Source organism: Sphaerodactylus townsendi, linkage group LG09 (genome assembly GCF_021028975.2).
Source record: "Sphaerodactylus townsendi isolate TG3544 linkage group LG09, MPM_Stown_v2.3, whole genome shotgun sequence".
NCBI lineage: Eukaryota > Metazoa > Chordata > Lepidosauria > Squamata > Sphaerodactylidae > Sphaerodactylus > Sphaerodactylus townsendi.
Window position 1 is genome coordinate 584,311 of NC_059433.1, and position 17,289 is coordinate 601,599.

A 17,289-nucleotide genomic window follows, 5' to 3' on the forward strand; every position below is an offset into this window, starting at 1 on the left:
AGGGGGTGTCCCCATCCCCCATTGTTTCCAATGGGAGCTAACAGGGCTACACCTTTGAGGGTCCATATCTTTGGACCCCCTGAACCAAACTTCACCAAACCTGGGTGGTATCATTAGGAGAGACTCCTAAAGATACCCTGAAAGTTTGGTGCTTCTAGCTTAACCATTGCACCCTGACAGCAGAGCACCCCCCAAATTTTCCCAGATTCTCCTGACTTTAAATCCACCCCCCTTCAGCATGGATTAAAAAAGGGAGAATCCTGAGGTCCTCAGTTTAGAAGAAGAAGAAGAGTTTGGATTTATATCCCCCCTTTCTCTCCTGTAGGAGACTCAAAGGGGCTTACAATCTCCTTGCCCTTGCTCCCTCACAACAAACACCATGTGAGGTGGGTGGGGCTGAGAGAGCTCCGAAAAGCTGTGACTAGCCCAAGGTCACCCAGCTGGCGTGTGTGGGAGTGCACAGGCTAATCTGAATTCCCCAGATAAGCCTCCACAGCTCAAGTGGCAGAGCAGGGAATCAAACCCAGTTCCTCCAGATTAGAATGCACCTGCTCTTAACTACTACGCCACATTGAAAGTGATGCTGTTTCAGGATGGGGGATAATCCACCCCAAAACAGCATCACTTTCAATGTTGTTTAGCTAGGAACCCCAGATTCTCCCTTTAAGGTGGATTTAAAAGGAGAATTTGGGCTCTCTAGTTTAAACACCATGGAAAGTGATGCTGTTTGGGGGTGGATTCCAGCATCACAGCGGCTGTCGGGGGGGGGGGGGGGCGCAAAACTCAGATTTTGCACCAGGCTCCATTTTTCCTTTATGCCTCTGCCCAGAGGGGAGGGGCAGGGGAGGGCAGGGCAGGGGAGTTTGCCATCCCCGACCGCGGAGAGCTGCTTTTATAAGCGCTGGGCCAGGGGCGGGGCTTGGGGAGGCGTGGCCATGCCCTAGGGGCGGGTGGGGGTGTGGCCCCACCCCGAACCCCCCCATAAAAAATCTATACCTAAGTCCCTGCACACATGCGTCCCTTACCCATAGGAAGAGGAACTTCATTAAATTATTCTCAGATTTGGTTTCTTTTACATGGTCTGCTGCCATGATAGATTTTCTCTTCTGGGGAGAGCAAGGACGTAGGTAAGGGGGGGGAATTCCTCGGGTTCAACCCCCCCATTACATGTCTGAAGCTCTGCCCCCTGTTTGTGGGGTTTTTTTCCCCAGGGGCGGGTGGGGGCCTGGCCCTGCCCCCTGAGCCCCCCCCCCCCCATAAAAATCTATACCTGCATTCCTGGAGGAGATAATATGATAAACCTCAAGGTAAACACCTAAAGATTCCAAGATTTGTGGAGTATTCGGCTCAAAAGGTTTCACTTTCATGTTGACTGCTTGCCCCTCCCTCTTCACACTAGGCTCCTTGTGCAAATCTATTCCATTCCGAACAATCTTCAATTCACTGAAATTCTTGAAACCTAGTACTAAATTCCACCCACTCCCCTCAGAAACAGTCAATTCTTGACCAGAAAATGTAGAGTGCCCTCACTGGGCTGACAGTACAGAAGTGAAGTATTTATTTGTTGATATAAAATTTGGCTGCTGAAGAACAGAAGCGTGAAAATTAGGAACAGAGATCACTGCCTGGCCGCGCCTCGCTCTCACTTGTGGTCGCCTGCAACAGTCTTGGAGAGAGGCTGCTCTAACGGCCCGCTCTAGTTTTCCATTATCAATCCACATTGACCGCACCTTCGATTTCCCAAGCTGCCATTCCGTGCTTGTGGGATCATACAGGTGAAGGAGTGCTGCACACCTCCCTTTCATGTCTTCTGGGAGAGTCAAATTTCTCATCAGGACTTTGTACCTGGAGAAGAAAAGAAACCCCAAGATGCATCATTTCCTTTCTTCACATTGTTCCAACCCAGTCACAAATGCATGACCTAAAATTACTTTTTCTTCCTCTTGGCAGATATAGGCTAACCTTTTAAGAAAGTCCAGGAATGGTCTTCGTACTGGAAAACCAGCTTTCCGAATCCGCACTGTTTCAAGCATGCCAGAGTAGCGTAACTGGTTCAGGACCACGTTCTGATCAAACTGGTCTGGCATCTAAAGGAAACAAAACAGAGAGCCTGGTTATAAAGCATTTCTTCTCAACTTGATAATTAGCTGACAAAGGCGGCTTTGGAAGCATGAGATGCTCGCCCGCTGAAGCAGGCACAAACGTTTCTGAAGCACATTATCTCGGGGCGCGAGTCCCAGCGCAGCGCCCGGACTTGTTCCGGAGCCGCACGAGACCGCGGCCCTGCCTGCAGCCAGAAAGGGGACGACATGCTGCCTGGCCAATCCGCCGCCTCCCCGCCCCGATGGGACGCTACCACCCCAACATGGCGATTCACCGGCACCCGGGCCGGACGCCATGTTGATACATCGACCTACCGATCCTTCGGCCGGGCGATCATCTGATCCGCCGACACGAACGCGCCAGGTTGAGGGACTGCGGGGGCTCGCCCAGTCTCAGCTGAGCCTGATCAGAGAGGACGGAAACTGGGACGAGGCAGGGAGATGGGGGGGGGGGAAGGGATATAAGGGGGTGGGAAAGGAAGCTCTGGGGTGTTGGCTGTGGGAAGAGGGAGGAAGGGAGTCCTGTAAGGAGGCAGGGAAAGAGAGCTCTGTAGCCCAGGAGGGCAGGGAGTGGAAGGGTCCTGCAGCCCAGCTGTGCAGGGGAACAAGTTGGGGGACTGGTGCTGAGCCCCCACCCTGTGAGGGTACAACAGGGGAGGGGGAGTGGTGGGAGCCTGCTAGGCGGACCAACCCTCACTTGGTGGAGTAACAGAGCGAGGGGAGGTGAGCAGGAAGGGTGCAGAAGGGGAGTCAGGGCATGCCGGAGCTGAGGCGCCCTGTGGGCGAGGTTATTTAGAGCAGCGTCTGGGGAGGACAACCCCCAGGTAAAGGGAGGTGGGAAGGCACACTCGCCCCAGGGGGACGGGCGGTCAGGGGAGGCGCCACACATTATTCCAGAGGTTTCGGTTTTCAACAAATGTTTCTAAGGCTTTGGGTACAAATATCTACATTCAAAATATACTCTTGTCTAATAGACCAGACTAGCCCTTTCTCACCAGAGTCTGGCTGATAAGCAGGTTAAACCATCATCACCACTGCGAGAGACCCGGGTTGCTGTGCAGAGAAAGGAACTGGCCGGTCACCTCCGCAGGTGGACTGATGGGGTCATTACCCACCTCTTAATACCATCAACCATCTCACCCACTTTTATTTCCACTGAGCAATCCATGACTATTTGCAATAAGGATACAACAGAGGAAAGGCCAGGGAATCTCTGAATAGCCGAGAGCCTCGGGAAACAGGACGTGCCTCGATTAGTATTCCTAGAAAGTAATCAAATCCTACTGCCTAATCAAAAGCCACTCACACAAAATATGGGCTTAATTCCCTGAAGAGCTGCACTGATAGGGAAACATTTTTAATTTCATCTTCTTTTACAATAATTTTAATGAAATATGTTCTATGAGATTGCCTCCCGACTCTCTGGAATACATCTGCCACATAAAAGACAAAATCAACAGACAATATTATTTAAATATTCCAACTATTCTGAACTGAGGAAGAACACTGTAAAAAGAAGCAGTAATCCATTTCATAATGGATTTATTCTTATTTGTATTATTCGCTGTGTTTTTGGAGGGCAAGAGGAACACATATCAACAACTCTTAATGTCAGAAAATTACAGTGTAAAAACAAGTAGTTAAAGTGTGGTTTGTTCAAATAACACAAATCCAGCAAAGCAAGTCTATTTTAAAATATCAGGCAACGTATGAATATGAATGCAAGACATCTGAAAGGAGGCGTAACATTTTATTACTTCTGCAGAAAAAAAGATAACAATTCTACAACCACGGCACATTTGCAAGTCCACTTCAGAACGAAAACTGAAAGCACTGACCGCTCAGCCTCATTCATGCCTACTGCAGGGAACCAAAGTTCACAACAGCCGATGATTTCCACTGCAGGATTTTAGGAGTTTAATAACCAACTCATAGCAATGCTGCTGCTGCTGCTGCTGCTGCTCCCCTCCAGGAAGTCTGACTGCTGTTCCCAACTCTATTCCACCCCACCCCCCCACCACCCCTTAAAGTGGGTAATGGGCTTTTTTGAGAGTTCATGTGACAGAACAGCTGAACCTTCTCACTGTAAAGCAGGGTGTCCATCTGCATCATATATCACGCTAACATTCATCTTTGCATAAAACAAAGCTACAGATGTATGGAAATACTCCCAAATGCCACTCTGGTGGGTCAAATCATACACACTGCACTTTCTTCATGAAAACTATCCTTCAGCTGAACATCACTCCTGGATTCTTCTGATTCCTCCCTCTCTCTCTCTCTCTCTCTCTCTCTCTCTCTCAGACACACACACACACACACTTCGCTACCTTGATGCTTGAGGCAGCTGGAGAAAGAAGGGGGACTCCGATCCGATCATAATGAATATACTACTTTATTTATCATTCAGCAACTTGCCAAATTACCCTCTGCAATATCAAAAAAAAGAGAAAAAAGAGAAGAGGAATGGAGAGCCTTTTGTCCATTTGCACACGTTTCTTTCCCACGTCAGCGCCAGCCGGCATCCGTTCCCCAAGACCACGAAAGAGTTGAAAATCAAGCAACTCTGCGTCTTAAAAAAACCCACAGATCACTCACCATTTTACTGGCACGGAGGCCAAGATTCAGATGGAAAGGCAACCAGCCTGATGACCTTTTCTCTGCACATCTAACGATCATGAACAATATTGAACACTATTCCTGGTGCTTTAAAAAGTGCTCAGTTGCCATGGCAACCCCTTTCCTTTCTGAGGGTAATTAGTGTGGTGCGGTTTTGGGATGAGATGAGGAGGGCTGCACTGAACGCATGCAAATGAGCGACACCATGACCAAGCGCAACAGCTTCTCCTAGGCGCACTGCGGAGGTGGAACTCAGCACATCCCTCCAAGAGGGGCCCTGGAGCAGCGCTTCAACCGTCTTCTGAGATATTCCCGCGATGAGAGCCGATGGCGGCCACCTCATGTGCTGTTTACACGTTTAAGTTGGAAAAAATCCATTAACAGGGTTTAACTTTTCTTCCATCTTCCTGGGGGGGAAGGACTTCCAGCCAGACTCAAGGCAGAAATAAATACATGAAATGTTTCTATTCAGGTGTCTAGATGATGATGATATAGTCCTGAGGCTGCCGCAGGAACCGAGCATCATTTAAAAACCCGGGTTTCCACTTTTCACCTTTGGCCCCAGTGTTGCGTTCCCCTGTGCCAAGATCGCTCTGCTCATTTAAGTAAAATGGATTTTTATTCTTCTTATTTATATTTCCAGAGCATATGTTAAATTATGCTCCTGACCTGGACGGTACAGGGTCTGAATTGGCAGAACACAACTCCTTTCCAACTCCATGAGAATCACCTGAACCAAAACTGAGCAAGATGGGAGACCGGGGGCATCTGAAAAACCAACGAGATTTCCAAACGATAGAGTGGTTCTGAAAGTCTTGAAAGCTTCTACCCTGGACATCTGCCGACCACCATGCAGTTGTGCAGGGAGTGAGCCCAGCAAGCTCACAGCAGCTCTCCCTCCAAGCGCATCTACTCCACTCCAGGTTGTAGTTGTCATCAGATAGGATTTTCAGTTCAATCCTAAACAGAGTTACACTGTTCTAAATCAACTGAAGAAAGGGGATCGTGACTACTCTGCAAATGGCTGAAATACCTGCGGTGGTTTCAAACAGCTACTAGTGCAATCCAGTGCAAAACTACTCCAATCTAAGCCCACTGATTTCAACAGAGTGAGACTGGAGTAACTCTGCAAAGGATTGCACTGTATGTCTCTTTTAGATGCCTAACAGAAGCTACATGAAGGGGTTTGACAGAAACAGCACAAAATAAGTGTTTGCCCCACAAAGGGGAAATTAAAACAAACAAAAAAATCAACAGGAATCTAGGGAGGATAAGACTGCGTAAAGAATAGGCTGAAAAATGGCATTAATTAGCATTTTCAGTTATGACTCTAAAGAATGCAAGGTTACATTTCCAAGAAAAAATCATTCTACTGGGGGGTAACTTTGTGCTACAGATCTGCAGAATGGTATTAAATGTTCAAATATCTCCTGTTCTCAAGAATAAGCAATTTTATGGCAAAATAGGATTTAGGAAGAACCATGATAAAATCTAAGAAAAAATATTTATTTTTCTCATGTGTTTCTGATGTCATTGCCAAAATACATGCACCACACAAGATACTATACAACTTATAGACATGTCTTATTTTGATTTTGATTTGACTTTTCATTTATATACCACCCTCCCCCAATTTGCAATTGAGGTGAAAAAAACACACGTGCCAAAGCAAGCACTTGACCAAATAAGAGTTTGAACTAAGAAAGATCTAAGTAACTAGAAATAATATATTTCTTATGTAAGTTTAAGGAGACTCCATAAACCTCAAGAAGATTATGCCTACTTTTTATTTTTTGTGCTCTGGTAGCATTAAATCTTAATTTCACTTGCCTAATTGATAGCCACTAGAATACTTATAATAAGGGCACGGATTCTCTTTTTATTGGTGGGGTGAGGTTTGGGAAGGGGAATCGACTGGCTTTTTAGAAAGCCAAAAAATCCGGCACATGATCCACCTGACCACCAGTAAAGCTCTTACTCACAGGAGGGGATGGACACACAAGGCTTAACAGAACCCGCTTCCTTCCTTCCTTCCTTCCTTCCTTCCTTCCTTCCTTCCTTCCTTCCTTCCTTCCTTCCTTCCTTCCTTCCTTCCTTCCTTCCTTCCTTCCTTCCTTCCTTCCTTCTTCCTCTTCCTCTTCCTTGCTTCCTTCCTTCCTTTTCCTTCCTTGCTTCCTTCCTTCCTTCCTTCCTTCCTTCCTTCCTTCCTTCCTTCCTTCCTTCCTTCCTTCCTTCCTTCCTTCCTTCCTTCCTTCCTTCCTTCCTTCCTTCCTTCCTTCCTTCCTTCCGCCCTCCCTCCCTCTTGTTAGCCATGATTTAGACCAGGAGTCATGTCAGACCGTAACTCCCACAGAGAACATCTTTCCCCCCCACCAGCTCCCTGGTCTGTTCTAAGTGCATTTACTCTGGACAAGGATAGTTCTCTAGTCAACAGCTCTTGTTCACACTCTGGAAAGACACGGCTATTCTCTAAAAATCCAAGTCCCATCATCCCACAACCTGATGCATTTCTATAATTGAGAGGTCAGATGTGTTTCTCTCCATTGCTAACAGACATTGCTCAAGGTGATGAGGAGGGGAAAGTCAGACATGTAAGAGGCTGCTCAGGTTTTGGGGCTGAGATCCTCATGAAGAGTGGCTCCCAGGATCTGCCCCAGCTGGACACCTTGATGGGCCCTCCTCTCCACCTGTGAAGCGTCTGCTGCCATTTCATCCAAGGTCATCCTAATTAAAGCCTACAGTCCCTACTGGGTAAGCCTCAATCTGGCTGCTCTCCCTGTGAGTAGTCAGCGATCTTCTGCGGAACAAAAACATTCATCAAGGCTTTTGGATAGTCACAGACTTGCCCATTTGCAAAAGGCCCCCCCCCCCCCCGTGAAATGTTAATTAACAGACAGCTGTCCTCTACCTCCACCTCCCAATGACCAACAGCAGGAGCGGCATTGTTTATGGCAGAGGCCGGGAGGGAAGTCGGTGCCACGGAGCCACATGTTTGCAAAAACCCCTCTGTGCCATCACTAACTGGATGTCCTTTGTTAAAAGTAACAGATGTTTACTTTCTTGTTCCACACACAAACCAATCATAGAGACTTTATAGGCTGTTACATCTCTGAAGGGGGCAGTTTTAATGCAGGGTGCTAGCTGCCTTTTTTAACTTTTGCTGTCTTTGTTAGAGAGTAAAAACTTTTGCTCCACTTGTTTAGATTTCCATTTACTTCAAATGTCCCAACTCTTCCCCCACCCAGTTCTACATACCCATATTCAAAGGGAAATATTTTGACCCGCTTACAATAAACCAATTAAATCATTTTGACCAACTTCATTTAAATACATTTGCCTATTTCAAAATCCTTACTACTGATATCTTTTGAAGGTGGTTTAAATTATTAAATGGTGGAGAGGAGAATGATTTAAACTATTTGGGGTCTTCTTTTGGGGAGAGGGGGAGTAAAACAGAGAAAAGTTCTTTTGATCATATTTTTTTATCTCAAACAAAATTCAAAGCTACCACAAAATGAATGCTTTGCTTCTGAAAACACCTCCCTCTCGAGGTCTTCCGTGTCTTAAAACGGCTACGACATGCTAATGTTGCTGGAATGGCAACGGATCCGGACTTTGTCACAGACTTGCCCATTTGAAAAAGCCCCCCCCCCCCGCCGTGAAATGTTAATTAACAGACAGCTGGGTCCTCCCTACCCCATCTCCTCTCCAGGCAGATCCCTGTGGCTCTTGCCGAGGCACTGCCAGAGGTCCTGTTGGTGGGGAAAGGGAAGGGATCGTGTGGACTTCCTGCTCCTTGCCCCCCACCCTGCCCTGCCCAGCTTTTGTCTACAGCCCCCCACAGACCATTGCCAACGTCTGCAGGGGAGGGGGAGGGTCACAGGAGGGGTGCTGGAGGAAGGGCAACAGCTATTCTCGGACTGAGTACTATGTGCTTCTAGAAACCCATTCTGTGCTATTATCTGGTTATGCCACAACTATCACACATATGCAATTGGGGCAGCAATCACAGTGGGTGAAATATTTTTCATTCGCCACTGGCATCAGTCTTGCTATCTGGAAAGGAGGGTTTTTGCCTTCAACCAGATTTTATTTATTTGTTGAATACCTTCATCCCAAACTTTTAAAGTCCATATTTATTGTGGCAACTTTAGTGCACAACTTCATATTAAAAATGTGCATTCTCACACCCACATTCCCCAAAGGAATGTGAATGCAGAAGGGAACACAGCGCAGCACTTATCCATTGAGCTGTTTGGGGGCTGGGCGTGGCGGGAGGGGGAAGCGGCGAGAAACGAGGCCCCAGAGAGAGAAGGCGAGCAAGGAATTAAGCCTCCAAGCGCCTTACTCTGGCTCCTTCTGCGCCAGTCGCCTTGGGGAAAGGGTTCAGAAGCAATGGTCGTACTATACCTTTTAGTCTTTTCCATAACGCTGCAACTTTTAAAACATGGATGTGGCACCTTTTGACAGTTGATTATCAGGCAGAAAAGTAACAGGTGAAGAGCTTTCTGAAGGGGCTGGAGTTTCTGCCCCTGTGGAAGAAATGGTCATCCTACCACGACTCTTACATCCGGGCTGCCAGTCTCTGGGTGGTGGCTGGGAGTCTCCTGAAAAAGGTGACCCCACCTGTGCACTCCTCCACCGCCGCCGCCGCCGCAGCAGCAGCAGCAGCAAGGAACGGTAGAGCAGGATCAGCTGATCCAGGTGGGGAAACTCCTGTAAATTTTGGGATGGAGCCTCAAGAGGACAAGGACCTCAGTGGGGTCAGCACCCTGGAGTCCACCCCCGCTCCAAGGCAGGGCTGGAGCAAGGGGGAACTGTGCCTGGGGCATGCATGCGCCCCCCCTCCCCTGCCCTGCCCCTGCACCGGCACATGCCTGGTGCATCACCCCCCTGCCCCCTTGGCGCTACACCACTGCTCCAAGGGAACTGCTCTTGGAAGTCTGGAGATCAGCTGTAATTCCAGGGGATCCCCTGGCCCCACCTGGAGGCTGGCATCCCTGTCCTGGAATTCCAGGTGGTTTTCAGGTGGCAGAGATCAGTTCCTCTGGAGAAAATGGCTGCCTTGGGGGTGGCCTCTGTGGCAGGATACCCCCAAGTCCCCCCCCCCAAATCCTGCCCTCCTCAGCCTTCAGCCCCCCGAATCTCCAGGAATTTCCTAACCCCCAGTTGGCAACCCTGTTTGAATCCCATGTCTTGTGGTTCTCAAATGTCTGAAGTTAATTCTATGTGGCTCGGCCACCCCTGCTCTATTCAGACATCTGTCTGTTTGCAAATAGTTTTTTTTTTAATTAAAAACCCTTCTTTACCAATGGTATTTTGGATTGGAGTCTGCCACATTGTGCTCTGGTGGTGGCGGGGGGTGTGTGTGTCAAAGAGGGTTGTTGTGGTTTTTTAAAAGTTCAAATAAGGCTGCTGGCACAGTCTTGGTGGGTATTTTGTCCCTTCAGTGGGATCTGGGGTAGCCATTCATCTGAGAAAACAGTTGGCACTTAGCAGCTCTCGGGAAGTGGAGAAATCCTCTCAACCTTTTGTTTTGCCTCTTAGTTCATAAGAGGCAGCCCCGGAGGTCTGCTGATGTTAATGGGATGTATCTGAAAGATAATTATGTACCTTTATTGAAAAAACAGCAACTGTGAAGCAGTTAAACCTGCTGAATGTTCATAGCAGAATATTTCTGACAGTTTTCTTAATCCTATTACCCTAATTGCTCCACTCATGTTTGTGGCAGTTGCTGGGGGGGGGGGATTCTTGGGGAAAACACCATCAGCAGCCCCCTTAACCTGAATGGCCGGGTATAAAAAGGGACGGGCCTCTCCTGCGGCCTGCCTTTTCCTTGCGTTGTCTGCACAGAAGACGAATGGAGGCCCCGTGAAATGGACTTGGCGGGGCTGCAGTTTCCAACACTTTCTGGAGCCAACCCTAAAGACGCATCAGAAACACTTGATGTCTACACAATGACTGCACATTTTCCTCATGAAATTCAACTACATTTTTTTTGCAAAATGCACTCAAGGCATTCCCATGACAAGACACCCCCCCCCCCCATTAATAGGCAACATTGAAGTTGTTCCCGTGTGTGCGCCCTCTTCTCATAACTCTTACGCAGCTGCCCTCAGCTCCCGGTCTTTGCTCCAACTTCCCTCCCCAACTGCTTTTGCTCCCACAGAATTGTCTGCTCACGTGGGACTCTCAGGACTTTCCCTTTTCAGTCAGAATGAAAAAAAAACAAAGCAAAGCGAAGTGGCTGAAAGGAGAAAGGGGGGGGGGGGCTGCAAAAAATACAGAAAGGGAGGCAAAGACAAGCTCTGTTTCTCTCCCCCCCCCCCCCCCCCCCCCCCGCCTTTCAAGGGCTTTTGAAAAATTAAAGCTGAGCTGCAGCTCAACTTTGAGCCACAAACTAGCAGTTCGCAGGAGAGGGGGGAGGGGACATTCCTGCAGGAGGCCGGCAATACCCCCCCCCCCCTGGGAAGGGGGGACAACAACCTTGCAGGAACTCATTAACACTGCCAGAATCTCTTAACAGGATACATCCTTGTGAACATTCCTATACAACCCACAATGTTTGCTTTTCTCTCCAGCGTTGTTGGCAGTGCTGTTGTTGATAAGCGTTTGTGAGGGCAAGGTCGTATCAGCATGACCTGGAGCAGGTGGTTACCTTTTCCATAAGGTAATGCTGGACAACGACCCCAGGTTCAGGGCAATGCGGCTGGGCAGCAGTTTTCACAGTCAGACTGGTCAGCAGAAGATGGGAGCTGCCTCCTGGATCTGCTCAGCCTGCACCCATGATCCTCCAGCTGCCCCCAGGGGAAAGTTCACAGCTGGCCCCATGGAATTGGGGGCACACCCTAGCAAGCAGGACCACCCCCTTTTCTTGTGAACTGCCAATCAAGCAAGGAAAGAAGCCACCAGGCATGCTGTTTGGGTTCCCTGAGATCTCAAAGAACCGGCTGCCCACTTGTGATGAGCTGTCAGCATTTGTAAGTTTGGGAGTTCATCAAGCCAGGGATTGCCTAATTGAGACCAGAGCCTCTCTCATGCGCGCGGCTGCTTCTCCCTTGAAAAGCTTCTCTTCAAACCTGGTCCTTCTGGTGGAAGACTTCGCCTGTGCCACAAGGGCCTGGTCACAATCCTAAGCAGGTTGCGACCTACAGACACAAATGCGACCATCAGCCAAATACCTCTGACCTGACAGTTGGTGATTTTGCAGTCTGAGGCAGGCCAAGCCCCTCGGTGGCTGGTGGGCTCTGTTCACTCGGTGGCTCGCAGCTGACCTACTGTGAGCACATCATGCTCAACCCTTCCCTTCATTCCTTGGGGGTTCCACAGCTGCTCCTCAGCCTGACCATCCCTGCACCCGATTCCCCCTCATCCCGCCCTGTGCATTCCTAACTGCCTTCATGGGACCCCCCCCCCCCCCCCGATTCCTAACTGCAGCATTTCATTTCTTGGCGTGGCTCACTTACTTGGGAATGGCCGATCACGGCTCCATTGTCTGCCCTGCTTTCCAATCCTGCAGGTATGACATTAACTTTGCCACATTAATTTTTTTACCTTCATTCCACCTTCCACCTCATTCCCTAAAACTGGGCTCACTGGTTCCGATGCACCAGTTGGCTGCACAGGAAGCGGAGTAGAGCCACCACCAACCCACTGGGGACAGTTCCTTCTCTTCTTGGTGTTGGTGGTGGTAGGGAGGGTTGTCCTCCTGGGGGACCGCTGGAGAGGACAGGTCCTTTATTTTCATGAGGCCATGATCTGGGTTTCCCCCACCTTCTAGGGGCATCCAATGATACTGCCATCAGGCAGATCGTTCCACCTGTGGAACTTCCCCCTGTGTGTCTATCCAACTTCGGTTTATTGACTGTTCAGTTTTCAGCAAGTTTTTTGCACTCGTGCTGTTGCTCTGTGCAATGGGGCAATTCAATACCCCCACTACCTTATGCAGTTACTGCCTCTGCATCTCACCAGGGAATTGTACCTTGCCTACCCGCCTGTCCTTTTGATTGGCTAATTGCTTTCCTGTGTTAGGCTGGTTTTTTTAATTGGCTCTGCTGCCCTTCCTTTCCGGATTACAGACAGTAGATAAAGAATTCAGAATTGCTATATTATGGCCAACTGCAAGGCTCGGGGGACTTCGCCCTGGAAGGCTGGTGGGCACCTGTTTTAGCCTCTCTTTTTACTTATATAGACAAAACTGGAAAAATTCCTCCTTCATGGACTAGAGCCGTGGTGGCGAATCTTTGCCACTCCAGATGTTATGGACTACAATTCCCATCAGCCCCTGCCAGCATGGCCAATTGTAGTCCATAACATCTGGAGCGTCAAAGGTTCACCACCACTGGACTAGAGCGATAATAATTCCAATCTTTAAGAGAGGAGATGCAACCCAGACTGCCAATTACAGACCAATAAGCCTCCTGGATATTTCGGGAAAGCTGTATGCTAAGCACTTACTAGAGAAACTCTCCTCCTGGATTTCTAAGAACAAAATCATTGGTCCCGAGCAGATCGGCTTCACCTCTGGCAAATCTACGCTTGATCACTGCTTGGTCCTGAATACCTGAACTGCCAAGTATTCTTGTCACAAGAACTCCAAGCTTTTTTGGACCATAAAGGAGCCTTTGATTCTATACCCAGAGACTTCCTCTGGAGGAAGTTGTGGTCTCTGGGTGCTGATGGCAGACTAATCACTCTAGTTAAAGCTCTACATACAAACACCTCTTGTCAGGTCCTGTATGAGCCTGTGGTGTCGCTCTGGCCTCTCGGTAGCTCTGCCAACTTCTCCAGCAGGCTTCCTTCCAGGCTTCCAAAGAAATAATCTCCTCTGTAGGAGTTTCCTCCTCCAGACAAAATAAAACAAGACAAGAAAGCTCCCGGCTGCAAGATGTTAAGAAAGTCCAATAGCCTTTTCACTCAGGAACCAAGGAAGTCTCCTCAGGCAATCAAGAGAGACTGGATCATAGTTTCGAGAAGCCGGACCTCCGAGTACGTTTGCAGCCTGGCTGTCCTGATCAGTCACCTGCTCTTCCTTCTAGCCCACAGCTGGTGCTTCTTATTAGCCATTTCCATGAATCACCCTCAGGTGTTTACATTCTAGGAGATAACCTCCTTTCCTGCAGGCAGCACCCCAACTGGTAGTGCTCGAGGCTGCCATGCAACTCCTACATACAGGTCCTAAACCCTCTGATCTTTTCCTAGTCCACCATATTCTCCTCAGTCAGAGCAAGCGCCTGATGGGTGGAGAGCCATCAGTGTAAGAATTCTGATTGGCTGCTGTAAATCCGTCACACCTTCTGAGATAAGGAACACTCTATAAACAGGAGCACCACCTGCTTAAAGAAATTTGTTTAAAGTGCTTACAAAGAAAAGAAAGCAGAAAAGGAGTTTTTCTTTTTGCCATCAAATTGCAGCCAATGCACAGGGACCCGTAGGAATTTCAATGAAAGGAAGGAACAATTGGTTTGCCATTGTCTGTCTATTGACCCAGGTATTCCCTGACGGTCTACCATCCAAATACTAACTAAGGCCGACCCTTCTAGGATTTGACAAGACTGGGCATCCAGGTTAGGGAGCCCAAGAGTGTAGACAACAAACAAGACAGACAGAAACACAGGCTTTGTTCCAGAACCAGTGAGGCACAGTCAAATTGGAACAGGCATTAATGCCAAAACAACCTCCCAATTTCCTTTGTATTATAAATAACATTGGTTCAAGAAAGCCATGTTACTTGCTGAATAGGCAAACTGCACTCGGAAATTTGCCACAGAAGACACAATCATCTGGCTACAAAATGCCACCCAGCCTCTGCTGTCTTAGGCCTGTCTCCATTGGCTGTCCTACTTGAAATATAATAGTTTCCCAGATTTTCTTCATTAGGTTTATGGACTACTTGATGCTTTTCATGATTCAAGGATGGCACCAGGTCCGCATGGGGGAGGACTGGCCCACTGGGGCAGTGACTCAAGCAGCACCAGCAGCACCTTCAAAAGAGCAACAAGATTTTCAGGGAATCATCGTCTGTCAAAGACCTTTGTCAGAACCTTGGCTCTCACACGCCTACGCCCCCCGCCCCACCCCAAGCGCCAGCGGGCTCCAATCCAGCACATCTACTGGACCGTTATCCACAATTGCAGAGAACTATTTTTCCTCCTCCCCATTTTCTTTGCAGTCACGCAACGGCACCTAAGCAATCACATAATCCTGGTGCCCAGAGGACCACAACACAGACACAGAAGCACAGAGTCTGCTGAGTTCTCTCACTCACCCAAACAGCACACTCTCTTTTGCCAAGTTTCAGAACTGCCTAAACAATGTTCACTTCAGTGGCGAAGGACAGCTTTGCCTCCACTTTAGTGACCGTTCTGGACTGGGGATGAGGGCACGTGGAAATCACTGCAAATGCTCTGTAACACAGCAACCACTTATAGGAACTGGTTCAGGGTAAAACAGAAGCTGAACCATTCCTTAAAAACAACGCCTGAGTCTGTCTCAACAGGGGCCATCAGGAAGGCCTCAAGCAAAGGGTGACCACTGGGGACAGCCAACAGGAGGGACTTCAGGCCAATATCAGAAAGAGCTGGCCAGCACCCACTGCAACTCTGGCTTCCTCTTCCAAAGTCAGGAGTCAGCCTTGGGAGAATCCATGTCCCCTCTTACTTCTTGGAAGCAAATCCCCCTCCCCTTTCACAGAATCATAGAATCATCGAGCTGGAAGAGACCCCAAGGGCCATCGTCCAACCCCCTGCCATGGAGGAATACACCACCAAAGCACTCCTGACATGTGATCATCAAGCCTCTGAACCCTTCGGGGGTAGAGCGGCCTCTCAAACTGATCATATAAATAAATACATCATAATTTTTTAAAACCTCCAGAGAAGGCTACTCCACCACTCTCCAAGGCAGTGAATTCCACTGTCGAACAGCCCTGACTGTTTGGAAATTCTTCCTAATGTTTAGGTGGAATCTCTCTTCTTGTACCTTAAATCCATTGCTCCAGTCTCTGGAGCAGCAGAAAACAAGCTTGGTCCCTCTTCAACACAACATCCCTTCAAATATTTAACATAGCTCTCATGTCCCCCCTTAACCTTCTCTTCTCCAGACTAAATATACCCAGCTCCCTAAACTGCTCCTCATAGGGCAGTGGTGGCGAACCTGTGACACGGGGGCCAGAGGTGGCACTCAGAGCCCTCTCCGTGGGCACGCGCAAACAGAGTCCCCCCCACCCACACACACATCTAGGCTGGCCTGGGCCGCTGGGCTCGATTATTAGCATTAAACCTAAGACCTAGTTTTGGGGAAGCAGTGTAGGTAACCCTGTTAAGCACTGTTAAACCCCACTGATTTTCATGAGAAGAACTAAAGCACGATCCTTTACCTGGGAGTAAACTCGGTTGCTGGCAATGGGGCTTGCTTCTGAGTAAACCCTCCTAGGGTCATGATTCACCCGTTGGAAGCATTGCATGGTTGCTTCAAAGCAAAGCCACTGACTACCACCAAGCTTACTCCCGAGTAACACATGCCTCGGAGCCAATCATTTTTTTCTAAACTAAAACCTCAGTATTCAGGTTAAATTGCCGTGTTGGCACTTTGCGATAAGTGGGTTTTGGGTTGCAGTTTGGGCTGCACTCGGTCTCGAAAAGGTTCGCCATCACTGTCATGGGACATGGAATCTAGACCTTTTACCATTTTGGTTCTCTCCTCTGAAGCTGTTCCAGCTTGCCAATATCCTGATAAGAGAAATGTGGATAATAACCTGTACTTCCATGAACACTAACTGGGGCTCCAACCCAGCCAGGATATAAAGCTACAGTTTAATGACGGATTGTGACCAAGGGAAACCTTCAGCATTAACTGCAGTTAAGACAGCTGCTGACCATTTCCTTAACCACAGCTGAAGTGGCAGAACAAAAATGTGCACATGTTGATGGACACCGTTTTGTCTGTTCCTGAGGCCAGCTCCGGACACCTTCAGCACAAGGCCGAGCGACACCTGCACCAGGCTAACGTTGCCCTAGAGCAGCGGTTCTCAACCTTCCTAATGCCGCACCCTTTAATACAGTTCCTCATGTTGTGGTGACCCCCAACCATGAAATTGGTATATATAAAATATAAAAGACCATTTTCCGATGGTCTTAGGCGACCCCTGTGAAAGGGTCGTTCGACCCCCAAAGGGGTCCCGACCCCCAGGTTGAGAACTGCTGCCCTAAAGCCATAGCCAAGCTTGAGGGGTGTCATAAGCCAATCTCTGGCACGAAGGACTCTGACGTAGAGCCTGGACCTACTGTGGAGCCAGAGCTGGCAGCTGAGCCAGCTCCAAGCCCTTCCCTGCGAGCCTCGGCAGAGCCTGATGCTGTGCAACTTGGAGAGCCATCAGGAGCCTCGGAGGAGCCGAGTAACCAGCCAGCTGCTCAAAGGAGGCAAAGGCAGAGACTGCAGCTGCAAAGGAGAAGTGCTCGCGTGGCTGCAAGGTACCACAGAAACGGTGACATCGGCCCCTGGGAAAGACTGAGCTCTCCCTTGGGCTTGGCTCTGCCTGGGTGCAACGAGTGCACTTTTATTTTTCATT

At 48.8% G+C, this 17,289-nt stretch overlaps 1 protein-coding gene across 4 annotated transcripts in view; it reads right to left on the bottom strand.

The window, feature by feature from the left end:
* MYO10 (myosin X) overlaps positions 1-17,289 on the bottom strand; it is a 293,414-nt gene that overhangs the window by 60,315 nt on the left and 215,810 nt on the right. For all 4 annotated transcript variants that reach the window (XM_048508398.1, XM_048508397.1, XM_048508396.1 and 1 more), the window contains 2 exons: positions 1,963-2,087; positions 1,731-1,845 (listed from right to left, as the gene is read on the bottom strand). In XM_048508398.1, the coding sequence (XP_048364355.1) occupies positions 1,731-1,845; positions 1,963-2,087 (240 nt within the window). The remainder of the gene's footprint in view (positions 1-1,730; positions 1,846-1,962; positions 2,088-17,289) is intronic.